At 38.6% G+C, this 25864-nt stretch overlaps 3 protein-coding genes and 1 long non-coding RNA gene across 4 annotated transcripts in view; 1 reads left to right on the top strand and 3 right to left on the bottom strand.

Moving 5' to 3' along the window:
- LOC138038870 (golgin subfamily A member 2-like) overlaps window positions 1-7589 on the bottom strand; it is a 57584-nt gene extending 49995 nt beyond the window's left edge. The window contains exons 1-5 of the mRNA XM_068884948.1: window positions 7499-7589; window positions 7273-7407; window positions 5765-5814; window positions 3612-3651; window positions 844-896 (exon numbers count right to left, since the gene is read on the bottom strand). Coding sequence (XP_068741049.1) covers window positions 844-896; window positions 3612-3651; window positions 5765-5814; window positions 7273-7407; window positions 7499-7585 — 365 coding nt within the window. The 5' untranslated portion in view covers window positions 7586-7589. The remainder of the gene's footprint in view (window positions 1-843; window positions 897-3611; window positions 3652-5764; window positions 5815-7272; window positions 7408-7498) is intronic.
- A 2440-nt stretch (window positions 7590-10029) lies between these two features.
- Window positions 10030-12490, bottom strand: LOC138033528 (uncharacterized). The gene is made up of 2 exons (XM_068881297.1): window positions 12330-12490; window positions 10030-10995 (listed from the first exon to the last, which is right to left on the bottom strand). The coding sequence occupies exons 1-2, from the start codon at window positions 12381-12383 to the stop codon at window positions 10030-10032; spliced, it is 1020 nt and encodes a 339-aa protein (XP_068737398.1). The 5' UTR covers window positions 12384-12490.
- A 1272-nt stretch (window positions 12491-13762) lies between these two features.
- On the bottom strand, window positions 13763-18812 carry LOC138033521 (myosin heavy chain, non-muscle-like). The gene is made up of 2 exons (XM_068881284.1): window positions 18793-18812; window positions 13763-17519 (listed from the first exon to the last, which is right to left on the bottom strand). The coding sequence occupies exon 2, from the start codon at window positions 17510-17512 to the stop codon at window positions 13763-13765; it is 3750 nt and encodes a 1249-aa protein (XP_068737385.1). The 5' UTR covers window positions 17513-17519; window positions 18793-18812.
- Window positions 18813-21902: 3090 nt separating this feature from the next.
- LOC138038879 (uncharacterized) lies at window positions 21903-25161 on the top strand. Its single transcript, XR_011130317.1, has 2 exons — window positions 21903-22137; window positions 24699-25161. It is a non-coding gene; the product is annotated as an uncharacterized lncRNA (long non-coding RNA).
- The last annotated feature ends 703 nt before the right edge of the window (window positions 25162-25864 follow it).

Genomic DNA, 25864 nt, shown 5'->3' with positions numbered 1-25864 from the left:
CTATTTAGGATCAATTAATTTTGTTCAATTCTGTGTTTGTTGCCTTTATCTTTTGTGAGATTTTAAGTTCACAAGTTTGTTTTTCTTCTACAAGATGCTTACATGTACATTTTCAATATTATCGCCACTTCTACTTTCTTTGACAATTTAAATCACTGTGTAAAATTAATAGTCAATTTATAGAAATGTTTTGTTCTCGAGGAAACAAAAGACAAGGAGTGCACTGTCATGATTGTGACAAGCTTACAAAGTTTCCAAAGCAGAACATCACATCAATACAAAATTCTGATTTCCTCTTGGTTTCCCTGATTGATTATTGATGTCCCAATTATTGCTGACATGAAAAAAAACCAATTGATGACTGGTTAAGGAATTGACATCCAATTGACAACATGATTCCTGCTAACAAAACCAATTGAGATGGCTTGTCCTGCCAATAGTGTCACCAGGCTCTCATCAAGACACAAAAATTGGAGATGATGCATGTACATGTACCAAACATGTTCATACAGTCAAGTAAATCACAGTCCCACGTGGCAAGTACAAGTTGTGTGAAACTGCTATGAAGGAAGCAGCTCCAAATCCCTTCTATGTACAGCTGTACATTGTATACAGAGGATGAAAGAATATGGCTACTTATAATTTTACTATTATCATTTTATTGTTATAGAATTCATTCTGCAGCAGGATAAAGCGGAACATGTAAATACTTTGAACAACGAACTGCTTTATAAAATTATCAGAAACATACATGTACAACATGAACTGTATGTATACAGTGTACTTGTACAGGAAAAAAATACATGTTCTGTATTTTCTTTACATAATAACATCTGTATGTACCTGTCATTCAAAGTGGTTGAAGAGGGTCCACCCCTATGATTGCTTTCAAGTGCCTAGCAAAAGAGCAAAATTAAGACAAAGGCACTCACCGGTCATTCAATGAAATACATGTAATGCAACAGTGGATCGAAAATTCTAGCAAGGACACTCAAGGTACAGTATACATGTACATGTAGCTGTATATATGGAGTGGAATTTCTAGTCATGAGAGATTCCTGGGTTCAATTATTGTGCTGCTGAGTAGGGTGTACACAAGTACATGTACAATGTATTTGCAGCACAACTGTATCTAGAAGCTTCCACTTTTAGCAACTGGGCCCTTCACACCTGTGGTTACATACTGTTTCCATGGCTTGCATGTGAAACACAACAATGAGGCCCCACACCAGAAAACGGGTACTGACCGTACTTACATTATTGCGTCAATGGAAAGAAAGCGGGGAGAAAAGGGAGAGCAGTGTTTGACACTAAAGCTAGCCCAATTGCCTGGGGCAAGCGAAACAACTGTAAGACTTGCACGATCTGGCAATCAGAATTTTTGTTCGACTAATATTTTGCGGAACGATTTGATTTGCAATGAAGAAAGTGACTAGTAATAGTAGTCACCAAAAACACGATAAAAAAATCTTACGCCTCTTTGCTGTCATTTATTTCTCTGTTAAAAATACTATTGGTACATTTTTTACAAACCACTAAAGAGATTGGAAGAAACATGTTAGTAGCAGCCATCTTTCTCCGCGCAAAAGAATGCTTGTTATAATGCAACCCAGTTCTTGCATGGCCAAATACGCTACGATACTGCTTTGTCAAAGCAAAACTTTCAAGGCTCCTAAAACACCATGGTCAAAGAGCAGGAGTCGCATTGGACTGTCAAACCCATTTTACACAAAATTGACATTTTTACAAGCCTCCTTTGAGTTTTAATGGGCAACCGGTCTTTAGAAGGAGAGAAACCGGAAAAAAATCATGGGCAACCAAAAAAAAACAAAACTGGTTCAGGGTTTGAGCCAGAGTGCGATCTTGCGACATTCTTCCCCTTGCAGCACGATTTGTCCCTTCAAATTAGGTGGACCGGCCATAAATGTCCCCAGAGTCAAAACTAAATGGAACAAGTTTATGAAAATTCATACCGATCAGAAAACCAGGATGGCTAGCATTTCACATTTTCATATTTTCATTTTAATCCCAAAAATAACTGAATAAAAATAGTTTATCAGTGCTTTATCAAAAAACACTATTTTCTCATGTTTCGATCCTTAAACAGCATTCCAAACCTGTCATATACAGTATTTTGCTCTTTTGAATCGATGGCTTGAAATACGAACAACCAATGAATTGAGGATCACATTTACCGTATTTAGAAGTAAAATGGGAACTGCCTTGCACGCATGCCTGGCTTTTGATACGCATGTGTTTACAGCTCGCTTTGTTTGTGGACTGAAGTGCCCTGCTCTGTTTGTCATCGGATATAAATTATTTTTTGGAACAAGGAAAGTCTTGAGTTATTGTGAAGTGAAAGATGTAAAACCATCGACCAAGATGAAGAAAAAACGACAAAGAATTCACACACGAGGAAGAACCGCGAGAAGAAAATGATGTCACTTTTTTGGGCTGGTGAGAAAGAAAAAGCCTTTTGGGGACGACAAGGGCTGCCCCCGCTGTTGCCTATTTGTCCCTTTGCAAGGGCCACAGAGGGACAAATTGTCTCCTGAGGCAATAAAGCTGGCCTAAACCCTGCTGGTTGCCCAAAGGGCAAATTGGTAAGAAAGTAAGTGTCGAACACTGGAGGAATATGCCAGAATAACACCGGAATGAAATGAAATGAATAAGAATGGTACCGGAATAATTATACGGAACGTGCCGGAATGACACCCAAATAAAGCCGAATATAGCAGAATGAACCTGAAAATGCGAAAATTTGGTATTTTTAATAGTTACAAAAGGTAATAACACATGCAATTCCCTTAAAGGGAACCTCCACTAAAACAGGAATATATCTTTAAAATAGTTAACATAATGCTCACAATCAAAATTGTTCCAAAGTTTTCTAAAAAGGGCGTTTGTATCCGAAATAATAAATTTTAAAAACGGTTGTTTTGGTTTTCAAATTTCCCGGGCGCCGCCATCTTGAATAATTGTGACGTGTCATGGTTGCCCTATTGTTTGAAAACAAAAGCTCTTTGTGCAAATACAAAAGAGCAACCATAACACATCACAATTATTCAAGATGGCGGCGCCCAGGAAATTTGAAAACCAAAACAAGCGTTTTTGAGATTCATTTATTTCGGATACAAAGGATTCCATTGGAAAACGTTTGAATGATTTTGATTGTAAACATTATGTTAAATAATTTGAAGTTGTATCCTTGTTTTAGTGGAGGTTTCCTTTAAGGAGTCACATGACACAACAAAGGCTGACTGAAACAACCGGAAATTGGTCGCGCTAACTAAAACACCAATTTTGGCATTTTCAGGTTCATTCTGCTATATTCCGCTTTATTGGGTGTCATTCCGGTGTCATTCCAGCTCGTTCTGGTATATTCCAGTACCATTCTTGTTCATTTCGTTTCATTCCAGTGTCATTCCGCCTCATTATGGCATATTCTGGTTTATTGCGGTATATTCCATTCCGTTCCGTTCTCGTGTTTAGTAATGCCCATACTTTATGACAACAATGCTAAGATCAAACTACTGGTACATTAATTTTGATGATTATTAGCATTGAGGTCAAATGAAACAAAAAAGATTCTTCTTCCAGTTAACAATTACCTGATGTGTTTGGGCACTGTTATCCTCCAGACGATAGGCTCTACCAATACAAAGAAGTACATGTACAGTAAGGCCATTGTCTTTTCTTGCAAGAGTGTCATTACACCCCCTACAACTGCTGCATGAGTTGAACCTTCTCCAGAGATTCATTTTTTCCCATGATATTTTTTAACTCAAGCACTTACCGTAAATGTACATTTGTACCGTACATGTGTTAATTTAAAAAGTTAGTGCAAGGTTAAGTTTTATGTTCAAGATAAAAGCTGCAACTGCACAATGTAGAAGTAAAGCATAATTATATATGTACATGTAGAACAACACCAAACAACATCATTGTTTGTATTGCTGTACACTGTATATGTGGTGTAGAGCTAAGCCAAACCTATGTTACGAGTTTCCTTAGGAAATAAAAGCAGGGAAAGGTTGTTTGAAAGCTGATTAAAGCATGTTTCAACGTTTTCAAAGCTTCTTATGCTTATTAATTTTTGTTTTTGCAGTACTCTTCATAAGTGCAAGTTGCACACTTATGTCACCAGGTTGTAAGAGTGAGTGAGTGAGTGAGTGAGTAAAAAACAGTAAAACAGTAAATCTTTATTGCGCCTTACTCTCCAAAGGGAGGTATCGGTCTCGTTACAATAAAGGTGATGATGTCTACTAGAATAACTAATTAACTAAAAAGATCATACAATTACTTGTAATACAATTGGTATAAAATTATTATTTAAATTATTTTGCATTTAGGAAGTCTGGAAGTTAGGAAGTGAGTGAGTGAGTGAGTGAGTGAGTGAGAGAGTCCGTGAGTCAGTGGTGGCAAATAAGCCCACAGTGTGTGCATAAATCATGAAAATATAAAACAGGTTGGTTGGAGGCGTGCTTGAGTTTCAACAAATGAGCCCCAAAATCGGCAAGAATTTGTGAAACTGATGAATAACAAAGCAGCGAAATAGAATAGTATGAGAGCATGATAGAACTACCTTTTTCTTTTTTTTTTTTTTTTTTCAAATTACTCACTTCACTTATTTGGCTGTACTTACCGGTAGGTACCCCAAGCTCAAGGAGTATAGTTGTTGCGGTACATAAATCATTTTATAAAGATTTGTATTGGGAATTTAGCGATCGTTATTTAGGGCATTAAAATAGAGATAACAATACACCAGAATTTCTCACCTTGCCTCCTTGTCCTATTAATTTTCTGGTACATGTATGTTCTTAGTATTTCTGCCCGTTTCAGCACGATTCTAGGGAGTTTTAGTTCTACCGTTTCTCTCAACCTCGAGAGTAAGACAATAATAATTATTGTCTATTATTGTGATCTTTCATTTCTTGTCGAACTTTATAACACTTGAAAGAAAAAAATCCAAACTAACAAAAACAAAAACCCGGTGTTTCTTGAGTTGGTAGTAACATGCAAGGTACATGTAACTTGATCCCAGGCAGCCGCTTTCGATTTTGTGATTTATTTGTGCAGCTAAAAGTACAATAGAAAAATTGAACGTATTTTCACGGCACAAAATTTATGTTGTTTTCATGTCGCAAATTTTGTCACTGATGGCACTTTTTAAATTCTTGATCAACACTTCCTAAAGACCTCCTTCCTCTCTTCATAAAACTGTGTATCAATATTAGTTTTATTATTACTTTCGCATCAATATTTGTTTTGTATAAAGTAGGCTGGCAGGCTGTGACAATAGCGGCGCCATGTCATACATGTACATTGGTATAATTATTTGAAGCAACAGATGAGCCAAATTATCTCAGTTGTTCCTAGCGTAAGTGACACTAAATTTTCCTGTTTCAAGAGATGCACTTCACTCAGTACAGCTGTACATCTAGAACTGGGTATTTTTTTGCTGCAATTTTCTAAATCACTTCACATCAAAAACAATAAGTGTTTAATTTTACTGATTCATCCCAAAACTTCAGTCCTTTAAGATTCACAATCTACATGTACATGTACAGTAACAGTAATTTTCTATCCCCATAATGAAAGGCACAAATTAAATTAATTTTATGATACTTGCTAAGGTTGAACTTCCTGTGGTTAAGCCATTGTAACAACATGTACTGTAGTGCTAAGCCTGCTTAAACAATTTATCATCAAATGCACTTTGCACCCAAAGACAACACAGATAGAAAGCATTTTTGATACTCACCCATTAATAGGCTGTAACCCTGCAGCTTCTTCATGTGGACTGATATTTCCCTTAAAAACATTAATATTATTAAAGATCAGAAAATTACATGTATGTCATGTCTACAACTTTGAAAAATGATAATATATATTTATTATTATGTTTGAATGACATGTACATGTGTTATTTCCAGTGTGTGAATGGAAACTACTATATTCTTTTTTGTAGACTGTTGGTAGAATGCGACTTTAGCAACTACCGGTACATGTACAATATAATAATTATTAGCATTTTAATAGTTTATATGCAAAAACGTTTTCCTGGGTAAGAAGGTCACCCTCCCAGCTCCGAGTCAACTTTAGCAAGTGTTTATATCACAAAAGAATTGTCCCTTTTGTCCGAGTCAAGAGCTGCCTGTCTCAGTATTGATCATAAGGAGACTGGGAAGACAGTGCTTGCACATGCTCTCATTATCATGCCTTGACCGAGTTGACCCAGCTAGGTGAGCCAAACTGTTTACATGGAAAAAAGTTGGCCTGACTAGGAGGCTGACCCTTCTGCCAAAAAAGAGTGCCCTAGCTAGCTAGCTAGGCAGGTCACCCTTCTAGCTGAGCCAACTATTTTACAAACCGGGCCTAAATCAAGCATCTCTCATACAACACTAATTGCAAGAGGAGTAGGTAAAGCAAGTTTACAAAACACAACGTAAATAAAGCTATAAGTAGAAGACACATGACAGAACAGGAAAGAGTCTTAAAATTTGTGTTGCCAATTGTACCTTCAAGCTTTGAATACCACCTCTTCCTGCACTTCTACGTTAATCTTCGGGTTATATACACAAATTATATTTCATGTTATTGTATGACTAATGATTTTATGAAAGCTAAATTTATAATGAAATATCAAAGTCAAAACCAGAAAACAGTTCTTTTAACGATACAGACAGCGCAATGTCGGAAAAATAATTTACATGTGCATGCAAAATAGCTATTCCAAAACACGGTCACTGTGGCAATGACTCAAAAAAACAAAATGGAACGTCGGAACTTTGGATTTTTCAAAATTAAAAAGCACCGGGCTCTAAAAGGAAAAAAAATAGATATCTATGATGCGAAAACAATGGCTAGAAATAAGTGCTTTTCATTTAAGAGTGGAGTTAATTATGCTACTGCAGTAGCCAACCAAAATTGGCCAAATACGCGAACTGAGCTTCAAAATACAAACAATGCACGTACTGGCGATGATTTTAATGAAGGCGGAAAGAGGACATCAAGCAGAGAACAGCAGTAATATTACAAATGTTTACCATAGAAACAGGAAAAGTACTATACATTACGTTAATCAAGGGGACATCATTCGATAAAATATACATTTAATTTACGTTGGAATAGCGTCCTCCATTCAACTTCTCGATCGAGTCACACAATATTGACCGGAACACTGCACTGCATCTCACTACTCTAAATAATTTAGGATTAAAGTTAACAACAGTCTGCGATTGTCACTTGAGGGAAACAAAGAATACTTACATGGCTTTCTGTTGTCAGCGGAATCCCCACCGATTCAGAGGAATTAGGTGAGTCAATCGAAGAGTTTAAAAGAGGAGGTTTCAGCTCACGCACCGTAGGACTAGACGGTGTCCGTTTTTGTTGAAATTTTTTTAGCTAAAATACAAGATTGGGAAATGAGATCACACCATTAGGAACCAAGATGAATGCTCTTCCCGACAGAAAAAACGCAATGGCATTTTATCACCTTTTTTCTGGCCGCAGCCAACTTTTCTTCTCGATCAGCATCAGCCATTCCTAGATTTCTCCGACATTTTGATTCTGCCACATACATAAAGGCTTTGCTGCCTCGCTCGCTTTTCGGAGTACCCAGCATACACAGCGGGTGTGTGACTGAAGACCACAAGCAGCACGCCGTTCAGTTCCAAAAGCCAGGCAGGCTTTTTGTGACGAGAAAAACCAAATAATTGCAAAGTTTCATGCGTTCAAACATTTTCAGTTTCGCTCTTTCGAAGACAGCGAGATCATTAAGAATCGTTTTTTAAAGGTGATTAAAACATCGTTCAATACCACCGTTCAATTCGACTTTAGCGTCGTTTACAGGGTGTTTAGAAAACGCAGACTCGTAGACCTATGTCTGCGTTTTCTAGGTCTGTGATTTCTAGTTCTGTGTTTTCTAGGGCTGCGTTTTCTAGGTCTGTGTTTTCTAGGTCGTAGTCTACTTGCGTTTTCTAGACACCCTCGTTTACCTAGCTAAACGACCTATGCCACTGAATGAGTTCGTACGACACGAATTATGCTCAGTTTGGAACCTTGGATTTTTTCAGTTCTCCTCGTCTTTCGCCAATGAAAAGCAACTGATTTCTTATCATCGCGTTTTACGGCAAACTGCAAACGTCAGGCTGAAATTTGCGCTTTGCAAAAGAATCATAGAAACTCGTTTAATTGTATAGCATTTTTTGCGTCTTGTCAGCAGATATCAAGTAACCTCCCCAAAGATAGAGACAAGTTAGAATAACTTGTTGTCATGCATTTATTACGAGCAACGGGCTGTCGTTTGCCTTTTCACAAAGACGAGATACTAAATCGCTCTCTAGTAAATGGCTCTCTAAATAAGCCGGAAAAGCTAAAGTTTAGTAACTTTCCAGAAACTCATGCCTGATCCTACGGTTACATTTTGAAGACGATGAGAAGTAGTGATGGCGCAGATACACGGACTTTCTACTTAACGGCTAACTGGTTTTGTTATGGACCACCTTTTAAAACTTTTCTTCGGGTAGTCCGCCGGGTGTTCCCAAAACACAAACTGACATAAATTTGAGTAAGTAGAGTGGTTTTACAAGAAACCCGATAAAAATGGAAAAGTTGTAGATGTACTGAATGAGTGAGGACAATGTGCAAGCCAGCGAACCATGCGAGCCAACACGGCGAGCCATGCGAGTCAACATGCGAGTCACACAGTTATTGAAAGCTAACCGTTTTAAAATGGGTGCTTAGACTTAAGAACTGTTTATCAGCGCTATTTGAAATGGGCGCTTAGACTTAAATGCGCGTGAATTGGCATGGCTCGCTGGCTCGCAGATTGTCCAGCTCCCTTTCGAAGTTTACGACATCGTGGCTCTTACTGACTGTTTTTTTTTTTTTTTTTCACATTCATTTTTCCAGGAGCTCATTGCCTTTCTCCCAGGGGCGCTCTCCATTCTGCTAAAATTTCCGAAAATGTGGGCTTGACGTAAAACGGAAGGGTCCAGTCTGATTCGGTCCCACCAAAATACTTGGAACAGGTAGTTCAGTTTGATTCGTCTGACAAGGATATGTAGGACGGAATCGTTGAATTACGCACGTGTGAATTTTTTTTATTGAAAAGTGCCCCAGGAGGAACCAAGTATGGTATGAACAGAGTTATTAGACATCTTTCCAATCACTTCAAACCCATATGATATCCTTGCAAGGAGTCTGGAAAAAATAACGAAATCTGAATGCAATGTGTAATCCCATCGTGTGATTCGGCCCCAGTCCACTTAAGTAAGGGTACCAAAAATTGAGGGCAAATAACCTTTATTAAAATAGCTGTAACTTTGTAGCGATTTATCCGAATTCTCTCAAATTTTCAATTTTCGGGTTTTTAAATAATGCTTTCTTTACTGTCAAAAAACTGTGTTCGTGTCATAGGCTCTTTAACAAGTAAAAATTATTTTGTTATGTTACATTCTGCATTCCAAAAGTGGAAATCTAACTCCATCTGACACTACAATTTTCACACATTGTATTTAATGTCTTGTAAAAATATTATATCTAATTTTTAATTCGTCCGCTTCACTGAAGCTACTGAAGGCAAAGAATCATCAGAGTGAACATAAAAAATAAAGCACCCGGCACTAAAAACCATCAAAATGTTAAATAAATCAAACGAAATTAAAACCACAAACAGTGATACGATAATTTGTAACAAATTTTTCACAATAACTAACTGGTTAAAACTAGTTTTAACCACTGTGGATATTTCTTGTTAATCAATACGCATTCTCCGTTTTTCTCTTCTTGCTGATGATGGAGAATTCTCACTTAATTTCAACGAAACAAAAAAAGGTTTACATATAGTGATGACGGTCTTAAGCCTGTGCACTGTCTGTAGCTTCTCGGGAAGCTGGTGGTCTGGAAGCCGAGGATAGAACATGGTCGTCTTGCTCTGTGTCTGGTTCATCAACCTGCTCACTAGTGAGGTGATTTGCTTGTATTCCCTCAATGTCATTTTGTTGTGCAGAGGTTGTACTCCTTTCAATAGCAAAATGAGTTTCCGAAACCATCATCTTCGGATTCCTCTGATCCACTACCATCGACTGTAATGGCTCGTTCTGTTTTGCTTTCAGACTCGACATCTTGTGCGTAGTCAGCTAAGAAGGCCTCACTGTGTTTACCCGCTTCAAAGTCACCACCAATACCAACCGAGGCGTGATGCAAAACCGTCGAAGAAGAGTTATCGAGATGATTTTGGTGAAAGCGTTTATCCGAAGTGTCTCGACTAGGATTGCTCCGTTCGGAGTTACCAGCATATACAATACCATCTGGGGCTTGCTGTAAATGTGAAGCGGAAGAATTGTCCTGAATTTTGTGTTGAGTGCTATTGAGACGTGCATTGTGGACCAATTTCCCACCAATACCCTGCAATGCATCGTCGTGCCGTGTCACAACACGCTGAAAGCCAGAACCATGGTGCTGCTGACGCACGCCACGGGGACTGTAACTTCCAATGGACAATGCAGCAGGTCCTCCTCTTCTTGCTTGATAAAGACCTCCAATAATACCAACTGATGGCATGAAGAGTTGTTCACTTCTCGGGTGCATATACTCGTTGTTTCTTAAGGCTTCAAAACCACTCAAAGGTTCTCCACGACTTAGCGATTGGAAATGCGGTAGGATAATTTCTTGGCGCCCAAGTGACAAGGATGGAGAGCCCCTGTCAACATAAACACGACGGCCCAAGAGCTGATCATCTCTAGCCTTAGTGTCTTTGCCAAGAAAACGGAGGTCACTTTGTGCCTGGCTCAAAAAGGAATCCCTTTTCCTAGCTTCTCTAATGTTTTCCACACTCTCGAAACTTAAAGCACCATTGGACTTTGCAAACGAACCACTTGGAAGATTAGAAGTCGAGTTGAGTTCAAGCATTGAAGATGACAGGCTTCTTAGGATACGTCCTCGATCACGGCCTCTTTCCGAGTTCGAAGAAAACCGCACCTTTGCAGTCTGTGGCAAAAAAAAAACGATGAAAGGTGCTTAGAAGACAATGAAAACTAACTTGGAAAACAAAGTTACGTTAGAGATATATATAAACTTTACAGTAAGGATCCTAAGAGAGTAATACTTGTTACTTAATCCTATTCTTCCACTCCACTTTCCTAGCGTCCAGAAAAGTGATGCCTGTTTTGATTTAAACATAATCTGGGCAAGCATATGAACATAATGTGGGGACGCGTATGAAATTCTTTCATACTCGTGGATTATTCAATCAAAAGCCGGAAATTGTTTTTGTCGGCACGTGATTGGACAGTGTATGCACGCAAAAGAAAGTAGTGGTCAAATTCTTCCCATGAAAGTGAATACCTGGGTCGGGTTCCTGAAAGGTGTAATAACTCTGTTCCAGGGATAAATGTGCTTTATTCCAGGGACCTTTATCCCTGGAATAGGGTTATTACACCTTTCAGGAACCGGCCCCTGGTGGCTAAGATTGCGATGCAAACATTTCAAATGCACTTGACTAACGCTTTGATTTTTCAGTTTCTGATAGTTTGTTCACTAAAAAGTCTTAATTCAGTTTTAATGGCTTTTGACGAAAGGAGGACGCAGGTACCAAATCAGTTAACAAACAAAAGATGATAGAGCTAGGCCAAGCACAAAAATACAAACCTGCTTCAATCACTCTTCAGGGGCCCTTTGCTAGATTACCAAAATAATCATTTTTTGAAACCTCCATTAAGTGACCGAGGCCTCCTTAATTAATGGCGTTCCATCGCGTAATTGATATTTTCTAAACATAAAAGGAATCCAGAGAGGGAGTCTTAACCGAGTGCCAGTTAGCAGGGTCAGCAAATTCAACACCTAATCAGTGAAATTGTTCTATAACGAGGCAATACAAGATGGCGACACTAAAGCCAGGCCACGAGCAAGATAATATAACTGGCGGAGCTTGATTCGGGTAAGTTTTCTACTACTTCAGTTCGATTTCGTCTGTTAGTGTTCTACTGTGGTCGCCTCAGTAAACTGGGTCTGAAATCAGTCCTATTGGGCTAATAAGTTATTTTTCTGCTTGCTCGATCGAGTTAATTGGTTCTAACGAGAAATCGCGATTGGGTTTTCAACTGTTCCAAAGAGTCTACACTGCTCTGTTGCGCTTATTGGTTCCTTACTTAGCTAAACTGGATCACTGGCTCTCTACGCCTTTCCCTTTCCTCTGAGTTCTTCAATTTCCCTTTTTCTCAAAAAAATTAACAAATAAGTTCAGTTGATAAACTTTCTGTAGCGTCCCCCAAGGAATTCAATGTGAAACATGAAATGGAGCGAAATGCAAGTATAACTCTTACCTTTTTGTTTTTTGCTCCCAGAGATCGAGCCTCGCGTTCTTCATTGTCGTTCATTCTGTCCTTAAGCAAACTCAACTCTATTTCTTGCACACCGCTCACGGTTTCATCTGAGAAATCTTGGTCCTTTATTGGCTCGGTGGTGTTTAATGAGTAAATAGAAGAACGACGGGAACGATCCTGCTATGGAGCATCAAAAGGTATGTTAAGTATCGTATTAAGGTGTAGTTTCAGAACACATCCTAATAAAAAGGCACAACGTACACTTATCATGAGATTGTAGGAGTACGCTACGCAGAACTGAAAGAAGTGGTAATTTGTATGGGTAATCAAATGGTGACGAGTGAAATTAAGGAATAGTTTCACGCGCGTTTCCTCCAAAATTAAATAATTTCCCGAGCCTTTAGGCGAGGGAAATTGTTTGATCTTGGACAAAATGCATGTGAAATTATTCCCTATTTTCACGAGTATACCATTTGACTCCATTTTGGCAATGTAGGAAAGTTGTCATGGCAACATCGTAATTTCCAATTGTAAATTAACGCTGAAATCTCGCGATCAAAATTAAGGAGTATTTGTCACCTATGTTACTAACAGTCGAATTACCAAACTGATCGCATTAAGGACAGTGCCTACTATTGTTATTGCGCATGCGTTCTGCGCATCTCGAGATGCTCGAGTTTCCTATCGGTGATGCTCACTAATACAGGGATATTTTTGCGCGGTTTAAAATTATGCAAAGAAAGTAGATCTTGGTAGGTAGTCTTGGTATCCAAAAAGACAATTGGGGGTAACCATGCATTTTTGAGAGATAATTAAGCTTCAATTTGAGAAAGAACGCCATACATTACTTTGTATTTTAATTTATTTTACAATTATTATTCATGAATTATCTTGGAAAAATGCGTGGTTACCCCCAATTTACTTTTTGGATTTCAATGACACTTGTCAAGATCTACATTTCCTGCATAATCATAAACCGGCGCAAAATATCTTTGAATTAGTAGGCATCGTCCTTAAGAAACAGTTTTGAGATTAGCAATGGATCGAGCCTCAAAGCCTTCTTCAAAAATGAGTTAATTTTTTATGCAACTGCTGATGTCAATCGTCGAAGGATGAACTGGAAAAGAAAATTTGAATAGTCCTTTTAGGGCTAAAATGCCAGTACCTTAGGCTGTGAAGAGGCTCTTTACTGCATTATTCGGATATAACAAGTTTTTATGTGCTCGTTCAACTGTTTAGGGATTGGGCAAGTGAGGGAATAATCCCTTAGCTTTTGGTAGTGAAAAAAAATTGGTCCTAGAGCAGAACTATATGTTCGCAGGCAATACAGCAAACCAATTCTTCCTCGCATTAATCGATGTGAATGTAACGTAGAAACGAAAGCCGTTTAAGCATTTGATACAGGTTTCAACTGATGGCATTAACAAAAAAGATCACAAGTAACTCACACTCACCATTTTCTTGGACACGAGCATGGATGGTTGAGCTTGCATTGTAGCTTCATGGAGCCTTCTTTTTAAGCCTTCAATCTGCCTTCTGTACTTCTCCTCAAGTCCAACTATTTGTTGATCAAACTCTGCTTGAAGCTGAATTTTCTCTTGTCTATAATTTACCTTGATCTCTGTCTTCTCTCTCTTTAATGTTTCCACTTCACGCTCCAGATCACGCAATTTATCCTCCACTTGTTTTATCCCATTAAAAGGCCTCGAATATGCGTTAGATGGAGACTTGTGAAATGACTGTACATTTAACCAGTTTTTCTTCGTAATAAATTGGTAGGAAGTCCGAGAAGTCTGACTAGAAAGTTTCGTTTGGATTTTTCGTCTCTGCTCTTGCAGAGAAGCGATCTCTTTTCTCAAATCATTCATTGTATCCTCGTACTTTTCTCTCTCTTTGTTCAAAAGTGCTCTATACTCCATTTGCAGACCCTCTTTTAGCTCACTCTCTGTTGTTACTATGGTTTGCTCGAGCTTCGTTTTCTTGTTTTTAAATTTAATCTCTAGCTGGTGTATTTCCATTTGATGCTTTTCCTCCATACTTTGTATTCTGTCTTCAGTTGCGGCCAGTTTTCTCCTTTGGTCAATAACTGATTTTTGAGCTTCATTTTTCTCGCATCGAAGTCGTTCGCACTCCTCTCTGATTTTTGACACCTTCTCAGAGAACTCGGTTTCTCGTTTCTTATTGTAACCCTTTTCCTTTTTCAGCCTGTTTAAGAGATTTACTTTTTCCTGTCTCAAAATTTTCACCTCGTCTGTACGTTTTTGAATAGTGATGTGAAGTAGTGAGCTCTCATTCATCTTGCTTCGCAAAGTAGAATTTCTCTCTTCCTGTAATTGTCTCCTAAGGTCTTGCTTTTCGTTCTCAAAGGCTTCCATTTGAACCTTTATCTGTCCTTTGAGATCGTCCATCTGTTCTTTGTAGTCTCTTACTAAGTACTCCATGTGCTCGGGCGCACTCTTGTCTGAGAAAGGGCGTTGATCACTAACCTCAGCCTTTGAGAAAGTGGCCTTCCCTTTGCTGCTCTCCTCGTTCACTCCAACGCCTTTTCCGTTCGGATCCATTTTTCGTCTAAAATCTTCCTCTATTGTACTTTTAACTTTCTTGTTGTCCAACTCCAAGGCATCGATTTCTCGGAGGTGCTCTCTTTCCGTGTTCAAGGGCGTTTCTTGCAGTTCTTTGTTCATGCTTCCAAGAATATCCACCTGCCTTTTAAAATCTGATGATATTGTCTCAGTGGACACACTCCTGCCAGGTTGGCTAACAGTACCGTTTCCAAAGCTTTCATTTTTACCGAAATAGCTTGTTGTCGCTACAGGTTCGCTACCAATCGAGTTCTGCTGCCTAAGTTTTGTCTCTACCTCATTAATTCTACTTTCCATAGATCGCTTCTCCTCTTCAAAACGCTTTCTGTACGTCTCCTTGTCCGTCAGAAGTTCGTTTCGGATTCGCTGTTTTTCTTCTTCCAACTTCCGAACCTCCTCATCGTACATCTTTTTATTTTCGCACAAAGCTGCTTCAAGTTGTTCCGTATGATTTCTAAAGACAACAAGTCTCTTTTCCAATTCATCATTCATGGTTGCAGATCTTCCTCTTTCATAATTTAAATCTTCTGTGAAACGATTAGTAATCTCACCTTGCATCTTTTGCAGGCATTCGTTTTGTTTTTCCAAGTCATGAATCCGTTTCTTAGAGGAGTCCATTTCAGCCTCTAAGCTTCTGTTAGTCTTTACCTGTTCATTGTACTTTTGTTCTATCGCTTCTTTCTCAGTCAACAGTTCGCTAATTTCTAACGATTTGTTCTTGGAGTAAGTTCTTATTAAATCTTCCTTCTCATTTCTGAAGTTGTTCTCCATTTGCCGAATTTTCCCTGAAAGAGTGTCAGCTTCTTCAATGAGTCTTCTGTTTTTATCTTCATTCTGTTTCACGGACGACAATGAATCATCTAACTCTCTCATTAACTCCTTCTGCTTTCGTACGGCTTCGTCTTTCTTGGCAGTAAGATCCTCAATCTCTTCAGACAGCTCTGCATTTTTAGTTTCAAGCTCCTTCTTTTTCTTGGCATCTTTTTCGAGAATCCGACATTCTTCTCTGATCTCTACTATTTCAGTTTCTAGATTTTTAACTCTTTTAGCATTCCACGAATACGGTGTTTTGCCAACAGGGGAATTAATAGTTTCGTCAACGCTAGTTTTAGGGATTACTCTTTCAGTAGCATTCTTCTCCAATAGGTCGTTAATCTGATACAGAAGCTTCTTATTTTCTTCTTCGAGTGTTTCTCTTTTCCTCACTTCTTCAGTTAGTTTCATTTTCCAGTCAACCTCCTTTTTCAACATTTGAGTTTCACTTGGGAGACCCTGTGAACCTGGATATGTGTGCTGAGGCGAGTCTGTCTGCCTCACCACTTGATTAATCGGTGTGCCATTCAGATTTAAAGAAACCACTTTTCTTTCTGTATCAAATGGGATTTGCAACTTTTGTCCTTCTTGAAGGAATCTAGCTTCCATCTCTTTCCTTATTTTCTCAGACTCCACTAACTCGCTTATGAGGCGTTCGATTTCTACAGACAGTTCTGTTTTCGTCTGAACTTCATCTTCTAAAGCTCTTTGCAACTCCATCATATCCCGCGAAACCCTGTTTTCGACAACTTCGTTTTCTGCTTGGTAAGCTTCTTCTATCCTTAGAAGTAGTTCCTGTCTTTCTTCCTCCAGTCTACGAATATTTCTCAAAATTTCTTTGTTTTGCTCTTGAAATTCTTTACTGGTGGTAATTTCGGTCTCGAGCCTATCTTCCATCGCCTGAATTTGCGTGTCGTGCGATTGCTTCATAAGGGATATCTGCATTTCGTAATCGTTCAAGGCAGAAGATTGGGAATGCAATTCATTTTCCAAAACCTTTCTCTCCCTCTTGTAAACCCTTAAGTTTTCTTCAGCCTTGTTTTGAATCTCGTCTATCAATTTTTCCTGTTCACCAAGCGCCCTTTCTAAATCTCTCACGCGTTCTTCAAGTCCAGATTTTTCTCTTTCTAGCCTCTGAACGTCGTCATGTTCTAGCAAAGTTTGCCTTTCGTTGCTCTGTGCATGTGCAGACACTCTTTCTTCCAGTACAGCTTTGCTTTGCTCGAGATTGTCGATAAATTCAATGATCTGTTTAAAAAGTACATTTTCTTGCGCCAAGAGGGAAACCTCTTGCTTGTAAATCTCAGAGTTCCCTGGAACGGACAAGGTGTCGCTGATTAGGTTGACCCCAATAACATCACGATGGCCAAGAAATCTAGCCCGTGCTAACCCGGCCGAACCAGCTCCTATTGAAGTTTGTAAGGCTGACCTTATCTGTTCAAACTGTGACTTAAGATGTCCGTTCTCAAGTCGTAATGCTTGCAGATCGTCTTCGTAACTCGAAATGTTCCGTGAGAGGCCAGACAGCTTTCCTTCAAAATACACCTTTTGGTCATATTCTTCTTGAAACTTCATCTCCAGTCTTTCCCTCTCTCTTCGCTCCCTTTCGTATCTTTGTCGTAGATCATCTCGTTCACTTGCCAACTCTTTGTAGGTGGTCTCGTCATAAATATCTGAGCCGAGGCCTAGTTGTACAAGGTCGTTTTCTAAATGGAGGGTCACGTCGTCAGGAGGGAACTCGCTTAAGTATTCCTCACGCTGGTCAGGCAGTTCCTCGTCGGATTCCATCGTTCAACTCTGGTAAAAATGACCACAGATCACACCGATCATTGAATGAGAAGTTCTTTCATTAAATAAAAAGCTATGATTGACATAGTTATTTAACCAAACTAGTCATCGTCATCATCATATGTTGTGTTGTGGTTAAATGGTAAGTAATAATTGTGGACAAATTAAAAACACATGAAAAGGTGGATCGTCCGACTGAGTCCTTGAAAGTCCCGTTATACTGTCATCTTTGCAAAAACCCACAGTGAACCTGGGTCGTAAGCAAGGCCGCTTTTCAGGACGACCTTAACTCACCCACTGAGACAATGTTAATAATCCATTAATGATAAAAGAACATACACTGGAGTCATACACTAGAACTTCGTCGAGCGAAGCTGACATCATCGATAATCGGGTGACAAACTGACTTGAGATAGTTCAGTGATGTCACAAGCACTGACTTTAACACTTCTCGCTGAAAATGGTCACTGGGGAGAAATGATTTGATATATTTTTGACAAGTGTTTGAAACTGTCTGGTTTACGTTTGGCTTCCCAAACAGAAATGAAATGAAAACAGTATCCTTCTTCCCTCAAGAGGACACAAGCAAGGATAACTAAACTCATCTCAATTGCTGCTAAACGGTCTGGCCTGTGAATGGTATCGAGACACTGTGTCCAATTTACCTATTTAAATCTTGAAAGAATGTTTTTTTTCAGTGGTGACTCGAGGATACTTGTTGTTAATGCTATTCTAAAAGCTAAATTTTCGGTGAATCAACCTTCCGTTATCATTTCGAGGAGCCGGCGAAAGACCTCGTAGAAATCCGTAATCTATTCTCAAGCTTCGTTATTTTCAATTTTAATTTATCGAAATTGGTCTATTACAAGCAAGTTTAGGGAAATGAAAATGGAAATGACATAGACTCCAACAGATTATCAACAACGCCTCTGTCAGTGTTTTCTTTGATACATTTAAACGTAAGCGTTTATATCAGAAATGCATAAGGGCTGCTGCTAACAGATTAGTCTTTTCTTCTTGCTTTACTGGATTCGAATATAAGAGAATCGAAAAAATTCAAAATAATTTTGGCTTCATAGTGAGGCTAACCGGTCGCATTAACATACGTATTTGCATTCTTTCCCAGTGTACATGTTTAGAAAATTCGACCTCACACTTTTCCTGTCAATATTTCAGTTAAGCAAAGAGATCTTTGCTGTTCTCAAAGATATTTAGAAAATAATTACTTAAGATATCAAGTTCTAGAAATTGTACAAGAATAATGTGCCAAAGGCACTCACCTCAGTAAACTCGCGATGATTTAAACAACTCTTCACAGCATTGATGACAAAACACAAGGAGTCTGTTGAGACAGAAATCTTATAGAAACTACTTCAGACATGTAGGCATGATACTACTGAACAAAGACAATTCGTTGTCAGCCGGACGCAAATCAGTTCAAGTGTTAGCTTGAAGACAACAATCCAGACTTGAGTGAAAATACTGGTTGTGGGAAAAATTAGATGTGGTGATTGGTCGCCCAGGAAGCATAAATCAAAACAAACCATCATTAAGGAAACAACTTTGAGTTTCATCCTCCGAAAGACGCATCATCAAGTCAATGGAGCTCAAATCTGCGGCATACCGCAAAATCTGTGATTCTGAGCTCTTTGGCATGTTTCACACCATACATTGTAGATATTTCATCTAAACAGAACGAATAATTTTTTCTTTTAAAAATTGGTTCCCTTTTTTTATTCACACCTTAAATAATTTACTAGAGCCAACAACAGTACCCTTAAAGTCAATTTGTTTTTATTATTTCTCAAAAGAGTTGTGTAAGAAATCGTTCAGAAATTGTTCAGTTGTGCTCAGAACGGTGCACCATGTAATGTCGTGAAACTGGCAATGAACACCAATCGTTTCCTTGTGAAACTAGATAGCGACTGTTTCTTCAAAAAAGACTTACAGATGCATTTTGCAGTCCAAGACAAGAACCAGCAAAGTAGTGATATTACAGTAGGTGACAAACCAAAGTCTCTTTGAGTACTTGGATTCGAAGATTCCAGCGATTGTTGAATTGTTTTGTATCCGTAACAGTTTGATCCAAAATTTGAGGAAAGATCCATCACGATTGATTTCGCAACTCGAAGGGAAGTACTGTATAACGTGTAGAAGACGGGGCAAATATAAATTGACCAGTCTTTAAATCATCAGCTACTTTAATAGAGTGACACAGTTTTCATCGAACACTTTGTACTGTAAATTCCTAACCAGCCTTAACCAAAGACACTATAATGAGGGATACATAAGGTAGCTAGATAACCAGGCCCGGGTTGCTCGAAGCATGGTTAGCGCCAACCAGAGTCAAATACCATGGAAACCTATAGGCTCTGGTACCTATTAACTAACGGTTAGCGCTAACCACGCTTCGCGCAACCGGCTCCAGGTTACAAGAGGCTGCAGACTCAGTGCATGTTGTTGAATAGATTATGGTATTGCTCACAAGGTTAGCGAGTTTGACGTTCCTATATACGTCACGAAAAATCGTAAATAGGATGATATTGAGCCAACCTCGTTCCCAGGGTCGACAAAGAGACCCTGGACACAAGCTTGATATTGAGCGTATGAAGTGGACTGAGCTGGCCACCAAGGTGAATTTTTTGTTTTCGCTTTTCATTTTCTTGTACCTTTTTCGCATTTACAGAAGAACTGCGACCTTTTTCCGTTTCACCTTGTTCAGTAAACAGTCGTCAAGCGAAACGCGGATTTTCACTGATAAGGACTCATCTTCGACATTAGTCATACAGAGTTTGAATATTATATCGTCAATCATCAGTAATTTGGTTTTTAACGAAATCTAAGAGCCAGAGATAATAGATGTGTTACGATCAAAATTGGTTGAGTTTCACAGCACATGCAAATTACCTGGTTGTTGTTAAATTCATCAATACTTCATGAGTTTGACAGTCAATAGAAACACAGTATTCCGGTCACAAAAACACTATACAGTTCAAATGTTATCGCCTATATTCTTCATTCATTTCAGAAACTCGACGTTGCCGGGAAATTCCTTTACGCAACTCCTTAATAATTTTTGAAGGCAAAGCAAAAGAGGTGTTTTATTAATTAACGGTTGTATTTGTGACACAAAATTCTCCTGATTAGCATAAACGTTCTGTTGGATTTTCTTGGTTTAGATGCCACCAACTACAAACCTAATCAGCTTGAACTGATGCCAGCACTAATGAAAACTCATCTACACGAGGCTTTGGAAGCGTTAATATTGATACTCAAATATCTCTTCCACATTTGCAGAGGGTCTATCGAGCTTACCCATGATAACAAAACTTTAGACGCAGATCGTGTTCGTCTTTAATATCTTTAAGATACTTGAAGTCAGCTTTCATCGGTAGCCCAAATTAGGAGAACAATTTGGCTCAATTGGAGAGCAATATTTTCAATTGCGGCACCTTAAGTCACACCCATGTTGAGTTTGTTTTTTGTTATAGCCTCTGCTCTGCGAGTATTTCTCCTGCATGTAATTTCAGTCTTCTCCTCCTGTCAACATACAAATTTGTTCAAGACTCAGTTTGCTGAAATTCGTGTACTAAAGGGCAGGCCAATGTTCAACTACAACAAACAAAGTTCTCACCAATTTTCGAGCAATGCATTTCGTAATGCATAATACATTATCACAACCTCAAGGGACCACTTTCTTCAAACTAAGCTTAACCGCTCCAAAAAATAAAATTTACTAAAGCTAAACGGATAGGTCGTTTAAAAACGACCGTCAAAGACAAAATGCTCTGTTCACATCTAATCAGCAAGAACCGCCGATTGAGTTATCTAACTCACCAACAATTTTTAATGAATTAATTACTCTATAATCAGCATTCTTCCAATAAGTTTGGAGCTGCCCGTGTCTGTTAATTATTGATTCATCTCGTTTTAACCTCCGAATTCCAGTAGAGAATAAAAAAAGAAACTGTTAAATATCAAACGGCAAAGTCCTCATTTATGCGCACGCTGTGAAGACGCCATTGGTTTTAGCAAAACAGGCCGCAAATTACGTATGTATGATAGACCTAACAGGTACCGAAATTAATTGTAAACAATTGGTCTTTTTGACATTTTTTTTTTTATTCTGAAAGCTCTTCTGGGAGAAAAACAAAATAGATGGCGGTGGCGGTACAGTTTTAGCAAGCAACCTAAGGAAAAAAACACAAAGGTTTAAATAAAGCAAATAAGAAATTAAGGCATTTATGAGTAACAAGGCAGTCGTCTCAGATGCTGTTTTGAGATCAAAACATGAATTCTCTCCACAGCTTGTACTTCCTTGTTTCGGATGAAACGACCAAGAATTTTCTAGATAAACGAAGGAAACACAGTCTCTTTCAGTTCGTTTTTTGCAAAGGTAGTTTGAAGAGAGATGTTATTAGAATAACACATTGCCAAGCTTTATTACTTAATATGTCAACGTTTGGCTTCACTTCTATTGTTGTGTATTTATAATTAATTTTGAGGTGTTAGTTACCCAATTGGGATCATTTGCTAGCAAATTTAAGTCCAAAAGTTTCGGCCAAGCCATCAGACGCTAGCGCACCCTGCGACAAAGACCTCGTTCTAATTGTTATTAAGAAAAGGTTGGTTTTTTATTCTTGTTTTTTGTGTTTACCTTGGTTAAGACTCTATAGCGTACTTTACGACTGTTTCAAGTTATACCTGATGTATTATTGAGAAAAAAAATTAACCGAAACACTAAAAATGAAACGGACGAGGGCGAAATAATGTTTCTGCATTTAAAAGAAATCTAAGGCGTTGCTAACGTTAGTTGAGCTCTTTAATTTATCTTTTACAATTTTATATACTTTGATAGTTTTTCCTCCATGTTAAGCGTAAAACAAATCCGTTGAACGCCAGTTTCTTACAAAATTTAAAACTGACAGGATTTAAATGGCAGATATTGTTTATCATCAATTGAACGCTCGCAATTACGCTTGCAACGCTTAATAATCAGTTAGAACGTTGGCACTGGTGCTCTGTTCGGGTGAGACAAAAAAACCGATTTCTTTCATTTTAAACTTAATGTAAAAGCACATTATCAGATTTGGGGTCTTAAGATATTTTTAGGAAGTTCAATAATTGAAAATTACATTGTAGCACTTTCAGTTCAACATTCGAATCATTTGTGTCTACTTTCAAGAAGGGAAATGAATCTATAACCAAAAGATGAACCGAAATAGTTTATAGCCGAAGTTTATTGCGTTCTAGTAACGCGACAACGGGTACAAAACTCGTTTGAAGACATCTTGAACAGCATCCACCGAAACCATCTATCAGTTATTTCACTGCCGCGATTTCAATGGTAAAAGATTACTTTGCCATTTTCGTAAGGCTAGAATCCCTTAAATTTTCAAAGTGTAGTTGCTGAAAAGTAACTTGGCACTGCCTCCGTTGTACTAACATGGACTGACTTCGGTTCATAGAGTTGAACAATGAACCAATGGCTTAATGGATACATTTTGTCGGTCAAATTTCGGTCTCAGGTTTTTACCTGGGTTTAATTGGTGATCCTGATTTTAAATAGGTTGAATATGCACTCTACCTAGTTTAAACACATCTTCTTAATGTTTCGTATCATCTTATCGGTTTCTGTATTCATACATTAACACATTCAGTCTCAACATTATAACACATTAAGGGAACAAAGAACTGTACTATATATGCACTTACCGGTATTCGAACACGGACCTTCCAGATTTGTAGTCCTGTGTCTTCACCGCAACACTACAGCAACGAACATACTCAGCCTAACAGAATTCTTTTCATTTTTCACCTTTGTATAATAAGTCAATTGATATTCATGTATAATAACCACAGAAAACTAATCCTAACCTTACCCTAATTATTCTCTAGGCTTAATTTAGGCACCAAAAAAGTTTCTTCAATTCATCTAAGTGCGTGTTCAACCTAAGTAAAATGAGGATCACCAATTTAACCGACGGTAAAATGGATTCAACCTGAGAACGGATTTTACCATATAAACCAGCCCTCAGCATGTTTTCCACGCGCGTCTGTTATATTTCTTTGCAGTGATCTCCCACAAAAAGGTGTACTCACCCAAATTTAAGTTTTAATGGGGAAGTTAGCAGCGGACATCTAACCCCGCGAGTTAATGGAGACATTTAGTATCGAGTTTACGTGAAACGGGCCAAGGACAAGCGGTAAACAGCACTGAGAGTGCTGCTTGCTGTAAAAGCATGAAAATTCTCCTAGTCTAACTTGACAATGTCTCTCCCTTTTAAAAATTTGAGCGAAAGGCACGAAATAAGCTAAATCTAACATGTTTTTTCTAAAACAAGAAGTTTTGGCAAAACGTTTCCCGCAAACGCGATGCTCAGTCCCTCGAATAAATAGTTGCTAAGACACTACAATGACACCAACTTAAACTACATAGCTTCTTGTAGTTCACGGTCGAAACCCTCCGATGATCTCCTCCGGGTAGAACCGTTTACACGCTCTCATTCCGTTGTTCGCATGAGCACACCGTCACAGATCAATTGAATTGAATTTCTTGGACTTTGGAACTTCATGTTGAAACGTTCGTCCTTGACATTTTCTACGAAATCAACTTTGCACCAGGAGAATTTGTAATGTACACTAGTGTAAAAAGCCACGGGCCAAGGCGAAGACGCAGATGTGAGGCCATCCTTGTTATTGGTATACTAAAAACCCTTTCCCCAGTGGAGATAGAATTTGGCATATGCATTTCACAGCGAACTTCCCGATGACAGAGATGATGTAACGCAGGCGCGGATCCAGGGGAGGTGAAATGGGAGAATTCCCCCCCCCCCTTTTTTTCTGAGCTCCCCTTCTTTCTTTTTTTTTCTTATCCCTCAACCACCTCAACCAGGCTTTAGTTCTATTACATTATTGCAAAAATTCACCCCCCATTTCAAAATCTTGGATCCGCGCCTGTAACGGTATTAGTTTCCAAAAGCAACCGGTCAAACTTTGCGTTCCCCTTTTAATTGTTAGCCCTATGGCTCCGAAACGACTCGAAGGCCCTGGAAGCCAAATAAGAGGATCTTTTGCAAGGAGGGCCTAGTGGAACAACTGATTTGGAAAAAATAAGTTCTTTTTTCCGGCAACAGATGAGCTATTTAATCATCAGTTGTTCTTTTTTTTTTCTGGCAAAGTACAGATTGAAAATGGCAGAAGAATTACAGGCGAAAGTGGACAAACTAACGAGCGAGAATGAAGAAATGAAAGCCAAGATAGCCGAATTGACTGAAAAATTGAAGGCTCTTACAAGCGGGGCTGAAGCAGCAGCTGAAGCCGTAAAAGAACCGGCGGCTGAAAAAGTAGAGGAGCTAAAGGAGCAGTTAGACGAAAAAGCATGCGCAGCTAAAGCGGTATTAGGAGGCCTAGCCGGGTTCAATTAATTTTGGATACCAAGAACACGTATAGAACTGATTGATGTTATAAGACGTTTAACCAATTTCTAATTGAATGTAAATTTAAAGCGAATTCTTTTGAACTTAATTTTAACCTTTAATGCCAATCTTAGACATTCAATTTTATGTGGAACTTTAATTTAAGGCCTAAATGAAAAATGCATTTTGCTGGTACATTTTAAAACAGTATTAATAAAAGGAAAGAATAGAGACACACAGGCCTTTTGCATGAATCGCGTAATGTACCCTGATCAAGACTGATGAGTGGCAAGTGGCTGCTTTTGTCAGGCCTATTCAACAGCAACTCCGTATTCAGCCAAAACGATACCTGACCAAACCTTAGCCAAAACACAGTTCAACATGTCAAGAAACAAGCTTTTTCTCTGCGTACAAAAGCCCTGGGGGGGGGGGGGGGAAGTTGCTTTTTGTAGTAACAGCGCCGCCAGAACCTGGTGGATTCTACGGCATTTAACTCTGAAATTCGGGGAACGTTTAGTCTATCACGTGTACTCAAAACAATCATTTTCATATTTCACTGCAGTGGGTGGTGCAACCAACGCTGTTTTCTACATACATAAACCTAGTCACCTTAAAGGTTCTTTGTATGTAAAAAATCATGTTAATTTGTACCAAGGTTTGCTTGGCTAAAGAAATATGACAACCAAAAGCAACGTGGCAATTATATTTGAAGATAGATCACTCTTATAGGTAATTCTTGCTAACGTGACAAAGGCTATATTTTAATCATTCTTCATTTACAGTACTTCTGTTGTCTACCATGCCAAGTAAGTTTTCTTATTGCTTTTTTCATGAAAGGGGCTTAAAACTCACCGCCTCCCTGTTTGTAACCATTGTGAATATTTCGCCATTTGACACAGACGTCCTTTCAGCAATGAAAGGAAGATTGACATCG

This window comes from Montipora capricornis, chromosome 2 (genome assembly GCF_036669925.1).
Source record: "Montipora capricornis isolate CH-2021 chromosome 2, ASM3666992v2, whole genome shotgun sequence".
In the NCBI taxonomy this organism is placed as follows: domain Eukaryota; kingdom Metazoa; phylum Cnidaria; class Anthozoa; order Scleractinia; family Acroporidae; genus Montipora; species Montipora capricornis.
The sequence above is the reverse complement of the archived record's forward strand: the minus strand, read 5'-3'. Positions and strand labels throughout refer to the sequence as shown.

Coding starts and splice junctions, on each gene's coding strand:
- LOC138033521 (XM_068881284.1), bottom strand. CDS start 17,512: ATGGAATCCGACGAGGAACTGCCTGACCAGCGTGAGGAATACTTAAGC.
- LOC138033528 (XM_068881297.1), bottom strand. CDS start 12,383: ATGAACGACAATGAAGAACGCGAGGCTCGATCTCTGGGAGCAAAAAAC. Junction 10,996..12,329: donor TGGGAGCAAAAAACAAAAAG/GTAAGAGTTATA, acceptor TTTTTGCCACAG/ACTGCAAAGGTGCGGTTTTC.